Source organism: Vigna unguiculata, chromosome 1, assembly GCF_004118075.2.
Source record: "Vigna unguiculata cultivar IT97K-499-35 chromosome 1, ASM411807v1, whole genome shotgun sequence".
Taxonomy (NCBI): domain Eukaryota; kingdom Viridiplantae; phylum Streptophyta; class Magnoliopsida; order Fabales; family Fabaceae; genus Vigna; species Vigna unguiculata.
Window position 1 is genome coordinate 31,089,496 of NC_040279.1, and position 26,875 is coordinate 31,116,370.

Sequence of the window (26,875 nt, forward strand, 5' to 3'; positions counted from 1 at the left end):
TTAGATTTTAATTATAATTATAATTTAGTTTTGACTGAAAAAAATATAAAAAAAATTGTATTTTTTTAATTAAGTGAACCTGTAAGCCAACCCGATTAACCCATCAACCCATGATGGACTAAGCCGAGTTTAATTTTTTTTGACTCGCTAAAAAGTTAGTCGGATTGGGTTGGCTCACTAAATCATTAATCCGTAGTGGGTCGAGTCGGGTTATCCGTTTTTACAACTTTAGCTCCTATAGCAATGGCATGATAGATTAAACAAACAAATTTCTCTAACAAGTGACACAAGTCTTTCGATAATGAATGACACAATAAAATTAATAAATACATTCATTGTTCTGAATATCATGTTAAGAAATAAATTTTAAGTTTAACCTAATCTCATAAAATTAACTTGTAAGGTGAGGTTTGTACTCATTTATATAATGAAAATTCACTCGTTTCATCTCTAGTTTGTGATTTGCAACATAAAAAAAAAAAACATGTGTGTAATATGTCTCTAACCGGAACCTTTGTGCTTTTTTTATTTATTATAAATAAACAATCATTACATGGTGAGAGCTTGTATAATGAACATAACAGCAGCACAAAGAATGTAATAACACCCGGATTTATGAAGGGATCTTGTTTCTAACTCACTGCATGCAAAGCATTTACAATATGATCTCCTTGTGTGTTTTTGGCTTGCATTGAACAAATGAAGATCTAGTTAATTAGTATGTCCATTCCTTTGGAAGAAATATATCAGGAGAACAACTTTGACTCTGAGATATAATAACACTGCATTGCTTCATACCCTCTTTTTCATAACTTTTCTTCTTTGTTGACTCACTTCTGTACACTTCTCCGTTTCTTTGCCCATATTTGGGACCTGCATGACATTATGGAGCATTCATTTTATATATGGTATAAGAATAAATATCATGTCATGAAAATATTCGTTAAATATTTTAACTTAAGATATTAGAATATGATATGTAAAATTATATATGTTTTTTCTTAAATAAGGGTTAAATATGAGACCTTGAGAAGGTGAAATCTGCATGCCTAATTGGTGCACTTTTAGATTTAGGGCTTGAACTACTCGAGCTGGAAGGAGGACTGGAGCACATGCTGCAAAACAATATTAATAGTGAGGTCAATTATTTTAATGTAAATTCTAATTATGAATATTTTTCACCAAAACTAGACAAATTGCATGGCAAAATTAAAATTTACGTTTTAGCTTTACTCCAAAAAGGCCTGTTTATTCACATTAGTCTTGTCCATCTTTTCATCAAGTTGATTATTTAAAATTTAAATAAATTTCAAGGCGTGTTGAGTCCCAAACTCAAGGCTTAATTTTGAGATACTCTTTTAAATATTTATTATTATTTTTTATTCCTTTGACGATATATATTTATTGAAAGTGATTGTGATGATATCGTTTGCTATGCTTAAGAAATTGTTGTAATTTGTTCATTCAAAGTTAAAATTTAAAAAAGTCATATAATAGATGTTAAAGTCGTATGGTGTGTATATAATTTCAAATATTATAAACTATTTTATATGCAATTACATATAGTAGCAATTATTGATTAAATGCAATACGTCAACTGCTAAGATTTCAAACCAAAATGCATCAAATTTTTAACTTATATGTTATAAAATTTTTAGAACATGTTCTTAAGCGCTTGTGATATGTAAAAGCATATCTTAAAAGTTATATTTAATTCTATGAGTATTCAAATTTTATATAGTCATTAAGATGGATTCACAAAGTCTGTGAAAGAAAAAAAAGAAGTAGAAATTAAGTGAAGCAAAATGATAATGCTTTTACCAATAATTTATATATAATGTGAGACTTAATTGAAATTTCGAAAGCATTTTCAAGGATTAATACGAAATTAAATTATTAAATTTAAAGACTCTAGATTAAAAGAAAAAAACACGTCACGAGTATTTAAAAAGTAAAAATAAAGTTAACTTTCACTTCGGACCACTAGACTAAACTCTCATGTGTCATTTATGTATACAAAGTCAACTATCACGTAGACCCACAATATTTCAGATAACTATCAAATTAACAAGAGGAGTAAATTGAAACATATTTTAACTTTTAATGTTATTTTTTAGATTTTTTTTTTGTTTTACTTTCAGGAGTTGAAAATAGATTCCAATTCACACTTTTACGAATAAAACTAACTATTTATCTTTTTTTTATCCTACCCAAGTTTTACTTTCTCTTGAAAAACAAAAATTATTTTCTAACAAAATATCTTTTAACAAATTTTTGACAATGTTAACATAATAACACTTCATTAGATGAAAAAAAAAATTAATATAACTTAAAAGAAATATTTGATATATAAAAAAAAATTGTCAAAATTTATAAAAAAAGGTTTATCAAAATATCAGTGTGTTTTGAAAAATATACTCTAAAAAACTTAAATAATCAAACATAAATTTAAACTTCGATTAGTCATGTTATAAAGAACTAGATATTTTTGCTAGACTAAAACCCTATTTAATATATCTACTAAGTTTGTGTACGGATTGGGTTGATTTTTTTCAGTACAAGAGAGTAATGAGGAATAATTTAATTTGGTTGGTTGTATTAGGATTGGTTTGTACAAAAGGATAACCTTCATTTATGAAATTTTTGCTATGACAGTCTATAAACAAAAGCTTCAAACTAAAAAGTTCAACTTCAAATGCAAAAGCAAACCTGGTTTTCTAGTTGATTTTGTGCCTGCTTTTTGAGGCAAGAACACCCCAGTACCACCACATGATCCTTGTCCCGAAACTAAGAAAACAGCTTGCATTCCAGGTCCACCTGTGGCATGTTTAGGCCTTTGATATGATGATGATCTTGCAGTAAATTTTGAACGCTGAAGTAAACATAACATTTTTCAATTTCAGATACATCAAAATGAAAATGGTGAAGAAACAATTAAACTATTCACCAGATAAAGTCTCTGTTCATAAACAACTACATTAATTACATAACAGTAACATTTCACTCTGCCTCCGCCGTATTCATTAACTGCTATAAGCCTATTTATAGCAGAATTCCCGATATACCACACATTGACACAGTGGAAGTTACAATTAAACACTCCACCATTTTTTTTAAGGCAATTGGGAGTTAAAGAATTAAAATATACAGGTTTGAATGAAGAACAAATGAAAGTTTCAACGTTTCAACGTTTCAAAATATAAATAAAGAATTTGCAGATTGCTTATCAAATAGCCTCTGTGTCAAGAACTAAGAAACCCTGACATTACACACTCTTTATTTAAACCATCAATCCACATTCTTTCTTATGTCACTGCACCTTGGTTATGTATGAATGTGAGAAACTGTTGGGTATTGGGCTCCCTTCCTATGTGGAGAAAAGGCCCAAAATTTGAGAAGCCCATGTCTCACTTAAACCTAGTGGAGAGGAGGCTATAAAATAAAGAGAGAGGCAGAACAATAGAGTAAGAATACACTGAAAGCCCTAACACATAGAGGGAGAGGTAGAGGGAAAATTCTGTTCACGTTTTTCATAGAGCTGTCGCAGTAAATTCGGCGCTGCGGATTCGTTCACCGTTGGATCGGGCTGAAATTTTTACAGCAGGTTCGGAACTCATTGCTCTTCATTCTGACCGGTCGGATCTTTGATACGAGGTCTGAGTTGGGAGATATTAATTTCGCACTGCAGCAGTGATTTGTAGAGGTTTTCCTCTCTTGTTCTTCTCTATTTGAAAGCTTTGTTGCTTTGTTATTTGGTTGGGTGTTGGCACTAATTTGTGCTATTGATTGAGACTCTTTTGTACTCTTGTTGATCACAGTGGAGCTATTTCTTTGGTCTGGACGACTCGTGGTTTTTACCCTTGATTTGAGGGGTTTTCCACGTTAAAAATCTTGGTGCCTTTATTTGTGCTTTTGGTGATTTATTATTGCTGCTCTTTGATTATTGCTCCTCATAGATTCTTGCAAGTTAGGGGAAATTATATCCGCTGCATTCTCTGGTATATTGTTTGTTGTTGTTTTCCCCATCAGAGTGGCATCAGAGCTCTTGGTTGGGCTATATTTACTTGCTTGAATGATGGAGGCAAATGCAAAGATGGTTGCTTTGAATGGTACAAATTATCATTTGTGGAAGGGCAAGATGAAAGATTTATTATTTGTTAAGAAATTGCATCTTCCGGTCTTTACTACACAGAAGCCAGATTCTATGTCTGAAGAAGAATGGGACTTTGAGCACCAACAGGTATGTGGTTTTATTCGGCAATATGTTGAAGATAATGTTTATAATCATATTGCTAATGAGACACATGCCAGAGCTTTGTGGGAGAAGATTGAGTCTTTGTATGCCTCTAAGTCGGGCAATAATAAATTGTATTTGTTAAATTGCTTGATGAATTTGAGGTACAGGGAGAATTCTTCTATTTCTGATCACTTAAATGAGTTTCAAGGGCTCCTAGATCAATTGTCAGGAATGGGCATAAAGTTTGATGACGAAGTTATGGGATTATGGTTGCTTAATACTCTACCAGAGTCTTGGGAGGTATTTCGGGTTTCAATTACAAACTCTGCCTCGAATGGTGTTGTTTCTTTTCAGATGGCAAAGAGCGGTGCTCTTAATGAAGAGATGAGAAGGAAGGCACATGGTTCTTCATCTCAGTCTGAGATGCTTGTTACAGAAGCTAGGGGGAGAAGTCATAAAAAGGAACATAAAGGTGGTAGAGAGAAGAGTAGGAGCAAGTCCAAGTCAAGATACAAGAATTTAGAGTGCCATTTTTGTCATAAAACTGGGCACATTCAGAAATACTGTTTTAAGTGGAAAAAGGAGAACAAAGACAAGAAGGGCAAACAGAGAGAGAATGATCATGATGATGATCGTGTCACTACTGCTACAGATGGTGATCTTGTTCTTCTTCGTGACTTTGAGTCCGTTAATCTTGTATCTGATGAGAGCATGTGGATTATTGATAGTGGTGCTACACTGCATGTTACACCTAGGAAGGATTTCTTCACATCTTACACTTCTGGTGATTTTGGAGTGTTGAAGATGGGTAATGATGGTGAGTCTAAAGTGATTGGTGTTGGTGATGTTTGCCTGCAAACCAACATGGGAGTGCAGTTGTTGCTTAAAGGAGTCAAACATGCTCCGGATGTCCGTTTTAATTTAATCTCTGTGCAGTTGCTTGATGATTGTGGTTATGACAATCACTTTGGTTCTAGTAAATGGAAGCTCACTAAAGGTAACTTGGTTATGGCCAGAGGGGAGAAACAATCTAAATTGTACTGGACTAAAGCTTTGGTTGCTAAAGACAGTGTGAATGCTATGTATATGGAGGCATCTTTGTGGCACCGGAGGCTTGGTCATATAAGTGAGAAAGGGCTTAACTGCTTAGCTAAAAAGGATGTGCTTATGGAATTGAGAAATGCAGAATTGGAGAAATGTTCTCATTGCATGGCTGGTAAACAAACCAGAGTATCTTTTAAGAAGCATCCACCCTCAAGGAAGTCAGAATTGCTTGAATTGGTGCATTCTGACGTTTGTGGCCCATTAAAGGTAAAGTCATTTAGTGGTGCACTTTACTTTGTTACTTTTATTGATGATTGTTCCAGGAAGCTATGGGTCTATGCTCTTCAGCGGAAAGGTCAAGTACTTGAAAAGTTCAAGAAATTTCATGCTATGGTTGAGAGGCAATCAGGCAAGAAGCTGAAATGCATCCGTAGTGATAATGGTGGTGAGTACCGTGGACCTTTTGATGTTTATTGCAGGCAGCATGGTATTAGACACGAGAAGACTCCTCCTAAAACTCCTCAGTTGAATGGTCTAGCGGAGAGGATGAACAGGACCTTGGTTGAAAGGGTTACATGTATGCTTTCGGAAGCAAAGTTGCCTAAGCACTTTTGGGGAGAGGCATTGCTTGCAGCTGTGCATGTCATTAATCTCAGTCCCGCAGTTGCTTTGAATACTGAGGTGCCAGACAAAATTTGGTTTGGTAAGAATGTTAGCTATGATCATTTGCGTGTCTTTGGTTGCAGGGCATTTGTTCATGTTCCTAAGGATGAAAGATCCAAGTTAGATAAAAAGACAAGGCAATGTATCTTTATTGGCTATGGTGAGGATGAATTTGGCTACAGGTTTTATGATCCTGTTGAGAAGAAGCTTGTTAGAAGTCGTGATGTACAATTCATGGAAGACCAGACCATTGAAGACATTGATAAGGTGGAGAAGACCACACCCGAGAAAGATAGTAATCTCACTGATGGTAATCCGATGAGGTTGCCCGCTCACAATTTGGAGAATGTTGAAACGGAAGCTCAAGACAATGAGCAACATGGTGATGTTGATGATCAACAGTTTGGAAGTGGAGTAGAGGTTCCAATTGATGATGCTCAAGAGGAACATGATGATGATGACGATCTTGGTGATATACCTGAATCACCTCAAGTCCAACTCAGGAGGTCTAATAGACAAAAACAACCTTCTACAAGGTATTCCTGTGATGAGTACATAACCTTGACTGACGGTGGAGAACCTGAGTGTTTTGAAGAGGCTTTGGATAGTGAAGAGAAGAAACAGTGGCTGGATGCAATGCAAGATGAGATGAAATCTTTGCATGATAATCACACTTACGACTTGGTGAAATTGCCTAAGGGCAAAAGGGCATTGGAAACTAGGTGGATTTTCAGGGTGAAACAAGATTCAAATTCTACGCTTCCAAGGTACAAGGCCAGATTAGTGGTGAAAGGTTTCAGACAGAAAAAGGGTGTTGATTTCAATGAGATTTTCTCACCTGTGGTGAAAATGTCATCCATCAGAACTGTGCTAAGTTTAGCTGCTACTCTTGATTTGGAGGTTGAGCAGATGGATGTGAAGACAGCTTTCCTTCATGGTAATTTGGAGGAAGAGATATACATGAAGCAACCTGATGGTTTTCTTATTAAAGGCAAGGAAGATTATGTGTGTAGACTAAGGAAGAGTCTATACGGTTTGAAGCAGGCTCCAAGGCAGTGGTATAAGAAGTTTGAGTCTTTTATGTGTGAGCAGGGTTACATGAAGACTACTTCTGATCATTGTGTCTTTGTTAAAAGTTTTTCTAATGATGACTTTATTATCCTGTTATTATATGTTGATGACATGCTTATTGTTGGAAAAGATATTTCCAAAATTGACAGGTTAAAGAAGACACTTGGCGAGTCTTTTGCCATGAAAGACTTGGGAGCTGCTAAAAGGATTCTTGGCATACATATCTCACGTGATAGGAGAGAAAAGAAGATTTATCTATCACAAGAGCAATACATTAGGAAGGTGTTGCAGAGATTCCAGATGGAAAATGCTAAAGCTGTGAGTACTCCTCTTGCTACTCATTTTAAACTGAGTGTTAAACAGAGTCCTTCAAATGAAGTTGAGAAGACCAATATGAGTAGAGTTCCTTATGCATCTGCGGTGGGCAGTTTGATGTATGCGATGGTGTGTACAAGACCAGATATTGCACATGCTGTTGGTACAGTTAGTCGATTTTTGTCAAACCCAGGTAGAGAGCATTGGAATGCTGTGAAATGGATTTTGAGGTATCTTCATGGTACAGTTGATATGAAGCTTTGTTTTGGAGGTGATAAACCTACTTTGATGGGTTACTCAGACTCAGATTTGGCTGGGGATATTGATTCCAGAAAGTCCACTTCGGGCTATTTGATAAAGTTTGCAGGGGGAGCTGTGGCTTGGCAATCAAGACTACAAAGGTGTGTAGCGTTGTCTACTACAGAAGCAGAGTTCATTGCTATTACTGAAGCATGCAAGGAGGTGTTATGGTTGAAGAAATTCTTGCAGGAGCTTGGTTTTAGGCAAGATAACTATTCATTGTTTGTTGATAGCCAAAGTGCTATCCATCTTGGTAAGAATCCAACTTTTCATTCTAGATCCAAACATATTGATGTGAGGTATCATTGGATACGTGATGCTTTGGATGCTAAGTTGTTGGAGTTGAAAAAGGTTCATACAGATGATAATGGTGCTGATATGATGACTAAAGCATTGCCAAGAGGAAAGTTTGAAGTTTGTTGTGAGATCGCCGGTTTGGCGGTTATCTCCACATAGTTGTGAGGGGGAGATTTGTTGGGTATTGGGCTCCCTTCCTATGTGGAGAAAAGGCCCAAAATTTGAGAAGCCCATGTCTCACTTAAACCTAGTGGAGAGGAGGCTATAAAATAAAGAGAGAGGCAGAACAATAGAGTAAGAATACACTGAAAGCCCTAACACATAGAGGGAGAGGTAGAGGGAAAATTCTGTTCACGTTTTTCATAGAGCTGTCGCAGTAAATTCGGCGCTGCGGATTCGTTCACCGTTGGATCGGGCTGAAATTTTTACAGCAGGTTCGGAACTCATTGCTCTTCATTCTGACCGGTCGGATCTTTGATACGAGGTCTGAGTTGGGAGATATTAATTTCGCACTGCAGCAGTGATTTGTAGAGGTTTTCCTCTCTTGTTCTTCTCTATTTGAAAGCTTTGTTGCTTTGTTATTTGGTTGGGTGTTGGCACTAATTTGTGCTATTGATTGAGACTCTTTTGTACTCTTGTTGATCACAGTGGAGCTATTTCTTTGGTCTGGACGACTCGTGGTTTTTACCCTTGATTTGAGGGGTTTTCCACGTTAAAAATCTTGGTGCCTTTATTTGTGCTTTTGGTGATTTATTATTGCTGCTCTTTGATTATTGCTCCTCATAGATTCTTGCAAGTTAGGGGAAATTATATCCGCTGCATTCTCTGGTATATTGTTTGTTGTTGTTTTCCCCATCAGAAACGAGGCATGCGTCATGACATGTCTAATTTCATATTGCAAGCTTTGCAACTTTTCTAACAAGCCACTCAATGTTATCTAACTATAGCACAGTTCTGTTTAATATAGTATATATAGATGCTTCACCTTTTCAATTTTTAAAACTAAACCAGACTCACTAGCTAGATTGAGACAGTTTTCAATTGACAAGTTAACTTTCATCCCTTTATTGCTGAACTTTGAGCCACGCCATAAATTAAAACTAGGATCTGCTTTATTTCTGGTCTTTTTGCTGTTCTCAACTCAAAAGAATGTTACCCAGAAGACTAGGACAAAACAAAAATTTAACAAAGTAAAAAGACCAGGAATATATATCAGAAGCATGCATCTAAAGACCCTTTTGTTCCAAAAGAAAACTCTGTGCAGCAAAGGATCTAACAGTTCAAGTGCAAAAGCATATCTTTTTATTCCCACTAACACCTAGCTGCTAAATTTCCTTATACAAAAGTGAAAGTCACAGATATGCCAAATTCAAATCTTAACAAGAGGTTCCCATAATGATTAAATAAAACTACTTTTACTTTCTCATTCGGTAGTTTCACTTATTAATAAAGCGCCTAACGCATTTTTGGAATTTCTGTCATCTCATATATCTATCCTTAAAGTGCATATTACTAAAACTGCACCCTGATTAATACCTAAACCTAACTAAAATAAAAGGATATATTTATATTCTACCTACCACAAATACGCAAATATTGCACCTTTTTTGTTTGTGACCACAACCAGAGGCAGGGAGAGTGATTAACAGAATTACATAGAACAGTACCTGTGACTGTGTTTCCCTTTGATATCTGTGATAACTTGGTTGCTGGTGTTTCTGGTGACTCCTCTTATGAATCTATATGAAAGTTCAGATAACACAAATTAGTCGAAGAATAATATGTTGTTATTTATCAAAACTCTACATCAAATCCAATCAGAGAAATCAAATGCATTATATCGGTTCAATAAAAAAACCCAGAAATGTGGAGAGAAATGAATCTCAAATTATAATGAAGCGACCCAGATGCTTGTTTGGAATTGAAACAGGTAGAGAAAGTGGTGTTGAAGGAAACAAAGTGATGAAAGAAAGAAGAGAAACTAAGGTACTATTAGTGTTAACCTTGTTGTTATTTGAGTCACATGCCTCGTCCAGAACATTAGAGGGTAGCAAGAGCTTTCCTTCTTCGAAACCAACTTCACCATCATCATGAAGAGAAGCCATGAGAGGAACAGAGAAAAGATTACAGTGATAATGATTTTGATGAATCTTACACTGGAATGTGAGAGAGGGAGAGAGAAGCTTTTTAAACTCCAACTTCCGACCTGCAACTCAACTAAAATAACTTGCGTGTCAGTGACTGCAGAAAAAAAAAATCATCTTTCACAAAAAAGTTCTCAATTGATTAGTTTTCATATTCAGGGTCCACATCGATCACAAATACAAAAAATAATTATCTTTTAAATAGAATTTTTTTTATCGTTGAAAAATAGTTTTCATCCATAAAAATATAGAAAATAACGATCTTTTAGAGAAAGTTTTTACTTTTCTCCGTCACTGTAATATATTTCCTTGGATTAAAGTCTTTCTTAATAAATGCAAAATAAAAAGCAAGAACTGTAAATTAATCAACATTCCTAATTCGTGAATGTATATATTAACTTAGTTTAAAGAAATAACTGATTACTAATCACACTCATGGAAGAACTTTAGAAAAAAAGATGATTGTTTCTTGAAAAGTAATTCTCCCCACACATATGCTCCAGTGATTATTCTTTATGTTGCTTTTCGCACTCTTTTCTTGTTTACTTTATGTTATCTTTTGAAATCATTTGATCTCGTACTCTAGAAATGAGAGACATGCGTGTAAAGCGTTGAATATAATAAATTAAAAAGAAGTGTATGCATCAATATATATATATATATATATATATATATATATATATATATATACATGAATTTGTCCTAATTTAATTCATCATTTTAAATTTTAAAGTTATAATAATCTTAAATACTTAAAAAAATATTATTCATAACGACTTTATCAAATTGAAATAATATTTACTCTGATAAAAGATATACGAGATTTGCATAAGCATACATAGAATAAAGAGAAAATTACATTTACTTGACACAGAGGTTATTTGATAATGCTGAATTAGATCTCAGTATCCTCTATTTTACATAATAATTTTCGCAATAGTTATTAATAACATTATAAGTAATTTTGTGGCAGTTAAATGGTTTATTTTTTCATTTACAAAAAATATGTAAATGTAATATGCTAAGTTTCATACTTTTTTGTTAACTTTTTATTATAATATGTAACTTCTAAATAAAGTAAAAGAAAGGAATATCATTTCATTAAAAAAAGTGAACTTATGTATATTTATAAACTAAAATGAATATTAAGTGTCATTTTCTATTATCAGATATATAAAAATATGAGTATTTAATTTAATATTATAGAACTAGATGAAAGAAAGCAAGTACAAATAGAGACCATGATGAGTGTAGGACTTAGGTTGAGTTCGGTAAACCCCTTCATCTATTTTGGTGTTGTTGAAGCTGCGTGTGATTGCGGTTAGTAACACTTGCTCCATGCTCTTTTGTTTATTTATTTTGGTCAAAACCTCAATTGGATTATTTTTTTTAATGATGTAAATTTGTTCTAATAATATATACTTATGGTAATACAATAATCATTGTCAATTGGTTTAATCAATCTTCTAAGCTTAAATTCTCAAAATGGGAACAAAACGGTTCTTTCCTAACCCTTATTCTATCTACATATGTGGAAGCTATATAATTATAGCAACTATTCTTAACCACCTTACCAAACCATTCCAACATTTGAAAGAAACAATCTTCATCACTTTATCACAACACTTTAATGATTTACGATTTTAGGAAGTGTATGGATAAATTTCTTCAATTAACAGCGTCAATCCAAAATCTCAAAATTAAAATTTATTTTTTAAATCAAAATTCTAATATAAAATTATTATATTTTTTTGTTATAAAGACTGCGCAAAATTTTTAAACAAATTAACTAAAATATAATAAAATTAGGTAGGTAACAATATCGTTTTCTGTATATTTTTTATAAAAAATATAACGGAAAAATAAGTTGTGAGGGAAAAATTAAAATAGCTCGAGTTTTATACCAATGTATACTATAGATTACCATGGATGACGAAAACTGTCGTCTAAAGTAATGGAACCATATTTTTAAGATTTTAAACAAAAAAAGATTATGTTTCTTTTGGTTATAATTTAACCTTTTTTTTTTCTGTAAACAAAACACGAAAGTGATTACAATGATTGAGGATGATGACATGTGGTGGGACTCATGCTTCTGATACAAACTAACATACAATACTAATTCAAACAAAAGTCAATCTTAATAATCTTTTGTTGTTTATTATTTCGACTTGTTTAATGTGTGCAGGATTTGTTTGAAGCAGGTTATGAATGCGATTAATGAGTAGTTGAGAAGAAACCAGAAAAAAATAAAGAAAAAAGGAGAAACATTTTTTATAAATTTATTATTAGACATGTTGTATTTAATGTGGCAGATTATGGTTGGTGAAGCAATGTTCTTAATTTTTCTGGTGAAGAATGTTGAGAAAGCTAGATACATGTAGGTTATGTATCAGAAACCAAACGAAGTAGATTGTATATACCCAAACTCAAGTGATTTAGGTCACCAAAACTCTAATCTTATCATGAGTTGACACCAGGCAACAAAATTCAACACTGCACAAAAGCAGTTATGGCAACCGAACTTTGCAAAACCAAAACTTTATAAATAAATAATAACTAACCTACAATTAGGTTTAATATGGAGGATTAGTCTTCCCTAACATTGCAAATCAATGATGATTTTTTTAAATGCCCTCATTTAATATTAACCCCACATAGAACACGATGGTCAATGAAACAAATCTTAGAGGAAAAATAAATAAATATATATAATTTTGGATAATTTTGTTATCTTTTTCAAATTAAAATTGATTCTTTTAATCTTACAATTTGAGAACATCTTTAGTCTACTTATTCAAATCTCATAAAGATAAGTAGTTTAAAGAAGTAAGCATGTAATAAAAAAAATATTATTCACGTAAGTAAAAATTTTAACATCATATTTTTAGTATAAAAATATCCAAAAAGAGGTCATGGTTGAAGATAACGTTTTATTTTCTATAAGAATGGGAAAGAAAAACATTATATTTTTGTACTGCTTTGTTTATTATGTTTAAGTTAACTTCTAAGTTGTATTAAGATGCAAACTTGTTTAAATAAGTATTTTTTATTATTACATGAAAATATTTTACTTTTAAGCAATAATTTTTTATGGGTTAAATATGTTTTTGATCCCTCAAGTTTCAATGAATTTTGTAATTAGTTCATTTTCGAAATTTTATACCAATTTAGTCTTTCATTTTTATAAATGCGTCGATTTAGTCATTCTTATCAAACTTGTTAAATTTATTTGACATTTTAAACGCATTTTATGATAATATTTGAGTTAACATTAAAGTGAAAATGTGTCAAACGGTGTAAACAATTCAAATACTATCATGAGATGCGCTTGAAACGTCATGTAAACATAACAAAATTTGGTTAAGATAACTAAATTCACGCATTTAAAAAAATGAAAAACTAAATTGATCAAAGATTTTGAAAAGAGATTAATTTCAAATTTCACTACAACTTAAGGGATCAAAAACATATTTAACCATTTTTTTAGTGTTCTACACTTCCTAAATAAATAAAAGATGATATACTTGAATGTCACATAGATAGCATAAGAGACACTTTAGTAAAACTTGGTTTTAAAAGAGAGCTTGTTGATGATTTTTATTATCTTTTTGTATGAATACTTGTGAAACTTTCATAAAATAGTAACTTTGACTATTTTTCTACCGTTAACAACAGTAAATATATATATATAGAGAGAGAAAAATCTTTATCCATATATTTTAACTTTGACGATTTTTCACATCAATTACTTGTATTTCATCCTTTAACTTATTTTTTATTTTTTTCCATTTAACCCTCAAATGAAAGTAGTTGATGTTAGTATAAAGTATTCTCCTCCATCTATTCTTGAATATTATAGATATTTTTGGATTATTTGATTTGAAATTTAACAAATATAAAAAAATGCCTAGAGTGCATTAAATGTATTTAATATGCATTTCACCAACTAGCGTCATCATCCATACGATCATAATTTATTTGTTTGGCTTTAGTTGGCAGGTTCTTATGCTCACGGTGTCTCTTTTTAATCATCATCGATCCAAAATTTGTTTTAATTTATGCAAATGATATTTTTCTTTTTATAAAGAACTACAAACAAACATAAGAATAATATTAAATATTTGATAGTCATAAATATGTTTAACTTTACGTAGATTATTTTTTCATTCTATGCATGAACAATATATCATGTCACGAAATATCTATATAATTTTCGTTTAGTGATGAATTTTTAAAAGTTAATTCTGCACCTTCAAATATGTTTATTAATATTTTTTTTAAATAAGAGCTTTAATTATTTTTGTTTAAAAACACACTTAAGTAACTTTCCATAAATTTCTTTGCCTTCATGTTTTTTTAGCAAAGATGATTTTTGTGACGAATTACTTATAACTAGATTAGCTTAATTGCATTTTTTTCCTGACATTTAGCGTTTGATTTTGGTTTCGGATTTCAACTATTGAAAATTCTATAATCTTTCCTATGTTTTACAATTAGGCTTTGTTGTTATGTTACACCACACATTTAAGATTCAAGAGAAGTAAGTATGACATGATCGGTAAACATAATATAATATAATATAAGATTAAATATATTTTTTATTCCTCAAGTTTTAATAAATTTTGGAATTAATTAATTTTTGAAATTTTATATCAATTTAGTCTTTTATTTTTAGAAATGCGTGAATTTAGTTATTTTTATCAAATTTTATTAAATTTATTTGACATTTTAAACGCATTTTATGATAATATTTGAGTTAACATTGAAGCGAAAATGTGTCAAACAGTGTAAACAATTCAAATACTATTATGAAATGCGTTTGAAACATCATATAAACTTAACAAAATTTGGTAAAAAAAAACTAAATTCACGTATTTTTAAAGATAACTAATTTCAAATTTTACTGAAACTAAAGATAAAAACCCGTAAAAAACAAATTTCCTGCACAAGTTATTAACGAAATAAAATAAACCATAAGTCCTCAAAAAATCTTCCTCTTTCCAATTTTTCCTTTACCAAATTCACATGTTAAAACTTATCATTAATTGTGGCAAAAAATGATTTAATGTAATTTAAAAAGATACAGAATTGAAATAAAAATTTTAAAGCATGAGAAATCAAGCTGAATAATATATAAAAGATAAATGACGCTTTTAGTAATTTAATCAATAAATGATTAATTTTATAAAAATATATTAATACAGGGAAATTAAAGTCTGAGGTCCCTTCACGTAAACGTAAAGATTTAAATTTTATAAGAACCCATTAAAATATGTTGTTAGGATATAAAATTTAAGATTTCAAAAAATGAAATCCTAAATCATAAAAATTAAAAAAAAAATATTTGTCTGTCTTAAGATTATATACTTTTTATAGTAATAAAATAAACTATTCATGAAAGTGTCTTATTAAAATAAAAAAGTTAAATATGTTATATATGTTTTTATCCCTTAATTTTATGTGAAATTTAGAAATAATCTATCTATTAAACTTTAAATTAATTTATTTTCTCAATTTTGAAAATGTGTGTATTTAGTTATTTTAACCATTATTTTTAAGTTTATTTGAAGTTTTAAACGCATTTCAGCGTATTTGAGTTATTTACATAATTTAACTCATTTTTACTTCAATGTTTACATGTTTAACCTAAACAAAAATTGCAAAATGCATAAAAAATTAATGTGACACAATTAAACTTACAAAAAATTAGATAATACTCATTGTAATAAAAGTAACTTAATTCTTACTTTCTTTAATTTATTTTAAAAACTTAATTAAAATATACCATATATATCATTTAATTATAATTTCTCACTTATAATAATTTAATTATATTAAGAGGGCGCGTTTCCATCGAATTTAAACTATCTTTTAATATAGAGCTTCATTATTATTCCGTAATAATACATATTTATTTCTTATTTGAATTCATAAATAGTCGTCGTGTTAAGAAGAAAAAGTCTAATTATATAAAATAATCTATATCGTTATTCAATTGCAAAAGACGATGTATAACAAGTTATTAATTTGTAGACGTTTAGTTACTCATTTAATCTTTATAGTCATTGAAGTTTAACATTTTGTTTCTTATATTTTAAAATTATTTATTTTAATTCTTACCCATATCGTTTTAATTTTTTTTATTTCCTACAAATGTAATTTAATTTTTTTTTATCACCTAAACTGATAACAACAAAACAATGCTAAAAATAGTATATACAAATAATAAATAATATTAATCAGTATAAAGATTAAAGTAAAGGTGGTCTTTATATAACTGATAAACTGAATAATTAAACTATTTTAGTATAAATTATCTTAAAAATAACTATTTTATAATTAATTAATAAATTTTAAAATTAACCAACATTTACAAGCAATTAAACCCGAAACTCTACCTATCTGTGCTTTGATTATTTCCCGTCGTTCCTGGTCTGATATCAGGCATCGTATCAATGGCAAATCAGTCAAGCTTCAGCGGTCGCAGTGGAGTTCGAGTAGTGGTTACCGGCGACCGCGCCACCGGAAAATCGAGCCTGATAGCTGCCATCGCGACGGAGTCATTTGCCGAGTCCATTACGCCGGTTATTCCGCCCACTCTATTGCCCCCTGATTTGTTCCCCGATAAGGTTCCGCTTACCGTCATTGATACATCTTCCAGGTCCTCCTTCTTCTCTTTCAGTTCCGTAACTTTCCAAAATTAATTCCACGCATTAGTTTCATCGATTTTTTTTTTTTTGTCGACGCAATCCGTATTTTACGAAATAATTGATCAATTAAAGGCGCGATAGCTGAATCGCATTTTTTTACTGAACTTCGTTCGTTCTACGTTATGCATGTTATTTCTATCTTATTCGCCGTGATCCCTCTAGATTTGAAGTGTTTGATTATGCTCCGAATGAACGCGCGTTTTTGTTGTGTGTAGCTTGGACAAACAAAGCAAGCGTAACGAAGAGTTGAAAAGAGCTAATGTTGTGGTTTTAACCTATGCTTGCAACGACACGGCTTCGTTTTCTCGGTTGAGTTCTTACTGGTTCCCGGAACTGCATAAGTTGGAGGTTGGTGGCTTTTTCCATTTTTCAACGAGGAACGAAGTACGAGTGGTAAACAAATAGTGATAATTTGTTTATTGTTGTTGATTTTTTTGGTGATGCATTGATGTAGGTGAAGGTGCCTGTAATTGTGGTTGGTTGCAAGCTGGATCTTAGGGATGAAAGCCAGCAAGTGAGCTTGGAGCGCCTCATGACACAGCTACTGCAACAGTTCAAGGAAATTGTCACATGCATTGAGTGCTCTGCTGCTACGCAATACCAGGTATTTTACTTCTCTGCATTATTTGTTCCTGGTGATGCTGAATTATTCATAGACATTTTATCCTGTATATAAGAAAACAGGATTCTATCTTATTTTCTTGCTCAAATATCGGTCGATGCTACTATAGATTGTATCACGTCCATTCGTTACAATTTACAGCAGTATATTGTAAATAAATATAGTTTCTATTGCATTTCCCTTGTGCTAAAATAAAAGCTATGTTTTATTGAAGTCTACTAATTCATCAAATACAAATAGTGCAAAAGACGGAAAAAAAAATCCAGCTAAATGAGTTCTCATTTCTCCTTTAGATCCATTACCATGTCTGGATAAGCTTTTCTAGAAGCTCTTGTAAGAGAAAAAAAAAATTAAAAGGAAAAATGAAATAAGTTTTCCTTATAAACTAAAATTAGTTTGTGTATAAATTAAAATCAACATTTTGGAAAAGTTAAATGATTTTAGCTTCTACAAAGAGCTGATTTTAACTTGTACACAAACATTTTAGTTCATGTGATAAGCTTATTTCATTTTTTTTCTCTTATTTTCTTTTTCCTACAAATGTTTATGGGAAAACTTTATCGAATATAGCTTAACTCAAGTGTAAAGTAAGAAATTCACGAGTCTATGTAATATTGCAGTTAATTTATATATAAGGACACGATCTTGATAATATTGTCATCATTGTTTGCAAAATATAAGTGCCTGAATTTAATGTTAATTCTAATATTTCAGGTCCCTGAAGTTTTTTATTTTGCTCAAAAAGCGGTACTGCATCCAGTAGATCCATTGTATAATATTGAAAGTCAAGCTTTAACAGATCGATGTGTTAGGGCATTGAGAAGAATATTTGTTCTTTGTGATCGTGACATGGATGAAGCCCTCAATGAAGCAGAACTAAATGATTTTCAGGTTATTGTTGTATTTATATTTTTTTTTTCAAATTTCCTCTTTTGCGTTTGAATATTTATTATTTTCATTGTGGCCATTTATTCAAAGCATGCAAATATACCAACAGGTTAGATGTTTCAATGTACCATTGCAATCATCTGAAATAGCTGGAATCAAATCAGTTGTACAGCAGAAAGTACCAGAAGGGGTCAACTCACTTGGTCTTACTTTTCCAGGATTTGTTTGTGTTCATAATATGTTCCTCAAAAAAGGGCGTCCAGAGACATTATGGGCTGTTCTAAGAAACTTTGGATATGATAATAATTTGAAACTGAAGGATGATTTCCTTCCTGTTCCGGCCAAGCGTGCTTTGGATCAGGTGACACAGTTTCTTTGTTATATTACTGTCAAAATTCCACCTTTATGTCTACCTGACTGTGGTTTAAATTGAAGAGGCTGAAGTAGCGATACAACAAATTGACCGTACATTATTCAGTATTGGTATTAACAATAATAGAAAATACGTGTGGTTGTTGAATTTGGAAGAGTAGAATTTTACATTTAGGTTACACTTATTTGTTGACTGCAATTTCAGCTATTCACAGGTAGGTTTTGCATATACTAGTTGTGAAAACGCATGCCTCCGGGATTGGTGAATTGCAGAAGTGAAGTATGGATTTTAAATTTGCTCTTAAAAATGACCATTATATGTTGAGACATTGTTATTGTCCAGATCTTTCCTTATCTGCCAGCATTCCTCTTGTATACATATGGCTATTTAGAATTTTGGATTTGCAATTAGTTTGTTGTTGTTAATATAGCATTCTCCCAATTTTTCTTTATATTTGGTTTTTAATGTTATAGCTCACATATTAAGAAATACAATTGCTTCAATTGCTTTACTCATATATGTACTAGAATTATTTTTATTTTCCTAATTATGCCGCTTATCTCTTTTATATGTTATCTCAGTTGCTCACTCCATTTCTTTTTAGGTGTTAGATTTTTGGAGAATTTGTTTCTATTTATTGGTCACTTGTTAAGTTCAAGATCACATTAATTACTCTGAAACTCTTTCTACCATTACCTCTCTCATTTTTTTATAGGTGTGTAGAATAATTAAGGATTGGTAAAGATGAGGGTATATTTGAGAAAATAGTAATTACTGTTTTGTTGAACTTAAAAGTTAGGTAAAATGGAACTGAGGGGATGCTTTTATTCCATGTTGCTTGATACTGAGATGGAGAGAGATGATGATATTTGTTGCTATTGATTTTATGATACATTTTTGTTGAGTCAAATGGTTTATGAAGACGAAAAAGACACAGCATGATAATATGCATTTTTTTCCCAATTAGTGCATTTCCTGACATTGTATAGGTCATCAATTCATCACCAATTGTTGTGAAGTTATTTTAATTTTCTTGTTAAAATTTAAAATGGTACGAAGTATTAACTTTTGTACAACATAATCTTACAGAGTGTGGAGCTGACAGGTGAAGCTGTAGAGTTTCTAAATGGTATCTTTCGACTGTTAGATTCAGATAAAGTATGTAGTAATGGTTTTCTTATCACTTTCTTGATTTCTATTATGCGTTTCGACCCCCTTCACTCTGTGTTCTTTTTAGGTGGTATTCCAAATCTAATATACATTTTCTCTATTTACTTCTTTGAACCTTGATACTCTCCAGGATCGAGCCCTACGGCCTGCTGAAATTGATAAGTTATTTTGTACTGCTCCAGAAAGGTGAGTTTGCTAACCCCCTCATCCTAAACTTTCTCTGTATAGAAAAATAAAAGGTGAACTCATCTTTTGATTGTCCCTTCTATAACCCGCATCTCATTAATGTCATATTTAGTCTGCATAACTAAATTACTTTTTCTTATTGTGGATGTATAACTCTAGATTTGGTTGACTAAATTTTTAAGATAAGTTATAGGTGCAACAAAACTGAGTAATCATTGCTAAGAGAAGATAATATCCTTTATAAATAGGCTCACTGAGAATTAGTAGACTTGTTTCCTGCAAATGTTCAGGTTAAGTCTTAAATGACCTGCCTCTTGTTATCCCTTTATAGGTATTGGTTATAGATTTTGTGCAATTCCGCAAGTAAGATGTGACTGATGATGTTGTCTTATGCTTAACAATTTTAAAAAATTCCACATTATATGAAGATATGACATGAGGGGATTAAATAAAAACGTTCTGAATAATACTTATATGATTATATAAGATTTGTTCCTTATTTCTATAATAATAATAGAAACTTATGTAATAAGTTTATAATTTTATAGGTTTTAAAAAATCATTGTATTTATCCTTGTTAATATTGTGTTGGAAACATGTCAAAATTATGTTAGAGACAAAAAATTTCTTTTGACTTAGAAACCTGATCAATACGTACGTGGTGTATAACTATTGTACACGTCTTGGTGTCTGATAAATGCTGGACACAGAAATACATCATTTGAGAGATATGTCCGAGCTTCATAGGTTTGCTTTAAAGATATGTATGTCATTTGATAGAAACCAAGTTTGGCATATCAAAAAGCTTAGAAATGTAATTAGGGTGCCAATTACACAAAATTTTTTATAAACACTTTTAGAAACAGAAAATAATAACTAATCCCAATAGTTGAAATCAACTTAAGCATCTTAGCTTTGGGGAAGTCAGATGAGAAAACTTCTATAAAACTTAAGTGCATAAGTTGATTTTAGCTTATGAGAAAAGTTCACTTCATTTGATATTTTTATTTTCTTCTCTTATAAGTGTTTAAAAAGAAGTTCATCCAGACATTATCTAGACTAATTGAAGCAATCAGTATATTGGAGACATCACTAAAATTCAGGATATTCTGTGTTTGACAATAATTCTCTGTTTAAAAGATTGCTTTGACTACTCCTTGCCAAAAAGTCTATGTTTGTGCAGCACGAAACACCTATTTATTTCTGCGTTATGAGAGCTCAAAAAATAGATGTTTTTTTCACAATCCTATAAAAGACAGTGTTACCTTTGGAAAAATTACTATTTTACAATTTTTCAGCTGAAGCATATCTGATAGTAGTATTGATTTTTAATTTTATCTACTGTTCAAAGGGGGTATGTACTTTGTATATTATTCACTTTGTTTCCTATTTCAATTGTGATACTCTTGAAATTATTATAGTTAGTTTTTCCACTTGATGTCGTCCATCTTAGGTTTGGTACATGGTTGTGATTGCAGTCCTTGGAATGATGCGCTGTATAAGGATTCTGCTGAGATGAATGACATGGGTTACATATCCCTTAATGGATTCCAATCACAGGTGGGGATAATATATACTGTTGTTTATTCTTCAGAATGAGTTAGTTATTGATATATCTCTTGAATTGTATGATGCAGTGGGCCCTTATGACATTACTTGATCCACCATGTAGCCTGGCTAATTTGATTTACATTGGATATAGTGGTAATCCTGAGGCAGCTCTCCGTGTTACTCGCAGAAGAGCAGTAGATCGCAAGAAGCAATCAACAGAAAGGAATGTGTTCCAATGCTATGTTTTTGGTTCTAAAAGTTCTGGGAAGTCTGCTCTGTTGGATTCATTATTGGGAAGGTGTGCTTCTGAACCAATCACCATAGTCAGCGTGTCTTTAAATATATTTTGATCCATGAGTTAGTGAATTTCATTCTCTCCTACTGTTTATATCTGTTTTCCTTCTAAGAAACAATTAGCTCCATTTTCACAGGCCGTTCTCAAACAATTATACACCATCAACAGTTGAAAGGTTTGCCGTAAATGCCATTGAATTGATTGGGGTGAGTATCATGATGTCACAACATTACCGTTATTTAAATGATTTTGAAAAATGATATTGTCCTTATCTCATGCTTTGCTAGTAAATATAGGAGTCACATAGATGTTGTGGGGGAAATTGGGTACAATATGCAGTCTATTTTCTCATGATCCCAGTGTTTGCTTCTGCTATACAGGGAGCCAGAAAAACTCTTGTGTTGCGGGAGATACCAGAGAGTAACGTATCAAATGTTTTGTCAAATAAGGACTATTTGGCAGCATGTGATGTTGCTGTTTTTGTGTATGACAGGTACGGTGCGAAGTGTGTTTGTGTGATCATGCTTTGGGACATTTAAATTATTAGATTGGTGTTTCACACCGTGTTTTTCTGTAATCAGCATATTTATGAGCAGTAAATTAAAATGATGCATTGAAGAGATGTTGGTATCGAGTGTATTTATGCATAAACTAACTACCTAAATTTGTTTTGTGCAATATTGCTTGCATTGACATCTGGTTCTTGCTTAGATCCCTTGAATATCTGCCTTTCATGGTATATTACCCTATTAGCTATCGATATGAATGTTATTTACTAATTAGAAACAGACGGTAAATTATCAAAACATATTTCATTAAAATCCCACATGCCCCCTTTTTGTTCTCTCACTCTCGTGGCTTACATTCACCTTCTCTCTTCCACTCTCCCTACCATCTTTCTGGAGTTTCCAGTTTCTTACCCTGTTTGTAGGCTGGGTCTTTGTCCATCTTGTCTATTTAACTTATATTCTTTTGTTTGTGCTTTTATACTCAACTTCTATGAATCACTCGAAAGAATTATTGTTGATCTGATCATTTGAGGTATAATGATGCCACAATATAAATCCCCACCACTCTAACAAAATATGAAAACCAATATGATTTAGAGGAGAGATCGAGTTATTTCCAAAGTAACTCTAACAAAATTGCTCCTCATCCTTAATTTTCATTTCTCTTAATCTAATGGTCTTAAGAGTTACTTATGAGAACCATTTGATTAGGAGGAAATGAAAAGTGTAGATGAGGAGTGACTCTTTAAAGTTACTCTAGCAGTAGCTTGATCAAGAGTTACTCCCTATTCAAACTTCTTATTTCTTAATCTAATGGTTATGAGTAGTTGCTTGTTAGAGCCATTAGGAGTAACATGATCCATCCTCTCTCTCTCTCGATATGTCTGTGTGTGTGCATGCCAACATATCATATTTAGAATATAAACTTAGACGCCAGCCTTTTAGCCACTTGATGCATTTGCTTGGAGGGAATCCAGAAAGTAACACCATCTTTCTGGAAGGAATCGTAATAATTTTCTGAGTTTATCAGTGGGCTGGTATCATGGAGAGTGGAAGACAGAGATGGTGGGTGGGAGAATTGAGGTGGGGAAAGAGAGGCGCTCATTGATTGACAAAGATGGCTCATATTATGGATGAATATATCTTGTGATGCAAATTTATTCCGAGTCCATTTGTACACATGCTATATTTAAAGCAGGAACCAAAAACTCACTTCATTGTTTATGTTTTTAGGCAAGGCTCTTTTCTCAAGTCAAAAGTTCATGTTAGACTATAAAAAAATTGATCTTAGATACTTTTATTAGTACCACCATAGATTTTGAGGTTCTGCTACACGTCTATTCTTAGGTGGAATTTTCCTTAATTTGACTAACCTAGTGCAACTCGTAGTTGCATATTTGATTGTTTATTTTTGGATTACGCTGCTGTATCTTGGTTTTGTACTTTCTTTTTCTTTTTTTTCCAGCTCAGATGAACTTTCATGGAGGAAATCCAGAGATTTGCTTGAGAAGGTTGCTAGACAAGGAGATCTAACCGGTTATAGAGTTCCTTGTCTCCTTATTGCTGCTAAGGATGATTTAACGCCATACCCAAGGGCAGTACAAGATTCAGTAAAGGTATTGCATATCAATTCAGTGTTATGACATAATTGAATGTGTTATCGTTATGTATTATTTCATAGTTAAACCTTCGAGTTTAGGATGCTACTACCATCCATTTAATTTTGCTACAGGTTACTCAGGAATTGGGAATAGAGGCATCTATTCACGTAAGTATGAAATTAGGCGATTCAAGTAACGTGTACAATAAGATTGTCCATGCTGCTGAGCACCCTCATTTAAGCATTCCTGAAACTGAGATTGGCAAGAAAAGAAAACAATACCATCGGCTTCTTCAGCACTCTCTTGTATTTGCCTCAGGTATGTTTTTCTTGGCTACCTTCCACTACTAGAACTTGCTGCATGGGTCATAAAGCCATAGATCACAAGTTTTCAAAAGTATCTGTTTTTGTATTGTTCAATTGTTGATTTTTAAATAACTGTCTGTCTTGAATATACAGTTGGGACTGCAATGGCATTTGTTGGTTTGGCAGCATGTCGTGCATATGCAGTGAAGAAGAATTCTTCTGGTTAGTCATCAAGAAACTTTATACTTACCCAACTGACTTAAATTAACTGTTGAATTCGTGTTCAATATTGGGCACACTAATCTTACTGGCTAACCTCAAGTTATATTTTATGTATAGTATTACTAATTTCATTTATTTTTATTGCTAGAACGGCTTCTTATATAGCTAACTGAACATGGTTTTGGTTCTTTTTTCCAAATTGATTTTTATTGTGTATATTTCATGGTTAAATTACTTTGATTTGATGTAATTATTGATCTCTCTCTTTTGGAGTTTGTTTGGAATTAAATATTTCATGTACCTATTTTATTTTTCAAATATGAAATAATTTAATTTTGAAACCTTTTTTTGACTTAAGTACGTGTGAAGTTCGGTGAAAAATTGTAACATTTAATTTATTTTCAATTGTTTGGTTGACAATCATACTTAGTAAAATTAATAAATCACCAATTCATTTTAATTTATTTAACGTGTCCAAGTTGCTTGTGAATTAACTAAAGAAGGATCCTATACATTCTATAGTTTAGCTAAAACTATAAAATACGATCAAAAGGAAAATTTTGAAATTATTATAAGAAACTTATACGGTTAATTTAAATAAATAAGTACAGGAGTATATTATATTTAAAATGAGCGAGCAAATTGAATAAAATTAAAAACAATAATTAATTTGAGGGTACAGGTAATAGAGATTTGGAATGAAAAACTAGTGCAAAAAAATAAAACTCTTATTTTGATAAAGCTAATTTTAAAAGTAAATAACGTAAATAAAAAATGAAATAGTTAAAAAAGAACACTTTAAAAAAAATGAAAAGGTACAATGTTAACATTTACAATATTGGAGACTCAATAAGAATCCAAATTCTTATTTATTTATACATGTCTAATACGTAGAACTTGGGTTAGGACGGATATTTCCAAGAACTATGATACTTAAATTAGCTTACTGTCAGTATTTAGATGTGATCGTGAAAATTTATTTGATGATAGGCTCTTCTAATTTATTTTTTCTACAGTATTTTATTGTAAGTGAATCTTCTACTATATCGTTTTTATTTGTATTTCAATTTTTTTACAATTTTCAAAAACAATTAAATATCAATTAAATGATATTACAATCTTGCAAACAAAAGAATTTATAATTAAATAAAATTAATATTATAAAAATTAACGTAATTATTATAGTTAAATTTCAATCTGATATTTTTAGATGAATAAAGAATATAAGTCTTTTTTGTGGTAATTACGATTTTTAGTCTTTTTCTAATATTTTAATAGTACTGCATCAGAATATGAACATACTCATATTAAAAAATAATTTTTTACTTTTAATATTCAATATCTTAATTTTAAGATTCTTCTCTACATATTTCAATCAAAATTACTTATAATATCTGAGTTTTAAATTTAGTATTTCACTAACATTTTATATTAAAACTGCTGCCACAACACACACACACACACACACACATATATATATATATATATATATATATATATATATATATATATATATATATATATATATATATATATATAATCAATGTTTTATATTAATTATTTTTTTCAATTCAGTCTCATTTTTTTTAAACGAAGTAATTTTGTCTTTTCCTAAATAGAGACCAAATTTAATTGGAGTGACCAAATTAACTTTTATATAAATGTTTAATGATATTTTTATTAAATATTTTTTGTTTAGAATTACAATGAATTTAAAATTAAAACGAAAATGTTAAGAATGAGGACTAACACTATTGTTTTAAAATGTTAAGAGGTTAAAGAGTGGAGAGTAACGCCATTACTTGATGTGATTATATAATTTTTAACCTTTTAGTCATCATTTTTAATATTTTTGTTCTAATTTTAAAGTAAGTGTAACCATAAACCAAAAATATTTAATAAAAATGTGAATTTTAATAAAAACTCAATATAACATTTATATAAATATTAAATTTGAGCTCAATTCAAAATTATTCAATTTTTTTAAAAGTTGGAACTATTGAACAAAATTAACGAATATATGGACTAAATTGAATATTAAAAATTAATCATGACATGTGGCACATTGTCAGATTGACATGTGGACATTTTTTAAAAAATTTAAAAAAATAAAAAATAAAAAAAAAATGACAAAGTTGAACAACTTGGTTTCTATTATAAATTTGTTTATAAACTAATTACTAAAATAATTTCTATTATAAATTGGTCTCTAAACTAGTCACTACCATTAGTTACCAAGATTTTGGCAATGAAAAAAGTTAGTCTCTAATTAGTCATTTGGAGACCAATTCCTTTGGTAGACAAAATCTTGATTGGTAGTTAATATTAGTGACTAGTCTAGAAACCAATTTATAATAAAAATTATTTAG

The 26,875-nt window shown here is 31.2% G+C and overlaps 2 protein-coding genes across 2 annotated transcripts; one reads left to right on the forward strand and one right to left on the reverse strand.

Moving 5' to 3' along the window:
- Positions 1-505: 505 nt before the first annotated feature.
- On the reverse strand, positions 506-10,159 carry LOC114195765. Its single transcript, XM_028086251.1, has 5 exons — positions 9,931-10,159; positions 9,595-9,666; positions 2,710-2,872; positions 1,026-1,115; positions 506-873 (listed from the first exon to the last, which is right to left on the reverse strand). The coding sequence occupies exons 1-5, from the start codon at positions 10,030-10,032 to the stop codon at positions 716-718; spliced, it is 585 nt and encodes a 194-aa protein (XP_027942052.1). The 5' UTR covers positions 10,033-10,159; the 3' UTR covers positions 506-715.
- Positions 10,160-16,473: 6,314 nt separating this feature from the next.
- Positions 16,474-24,653, forward strand: LOC114192304 (mitochondrial Rho GTPase 2-like). The gene is made up of 14 exons (XM_028081995.1): positions 16,474-16,735; positions 17,000-17,132; positions 17,239-17,388; positions 18,121-18,297; positions 18,404-18,655; positions 19,757-19,825; positions 19,968-20,023; positions 21,502-21,583; positions 21,661-21,872; positions 22,006-22,075; positions 22,250-22,362; positions 23,844-23,994; positions 24,111-24,297; positions 24,438-24,653. Exons 1-14 carry the CDS (start codon positions 16,530-16,532, stop codon positions 24,509-24,511), a joined length of 1,932 nt encoding a protein of 643 aa, XP_027937796.1. The 5' UTR covers positions 16,474-16,529; the 3' UTR covers positions 24,512-24,653.
- The last annotated feature ends 2,222 nt before the right edge of the window (positions 24,654-26,875 follow it).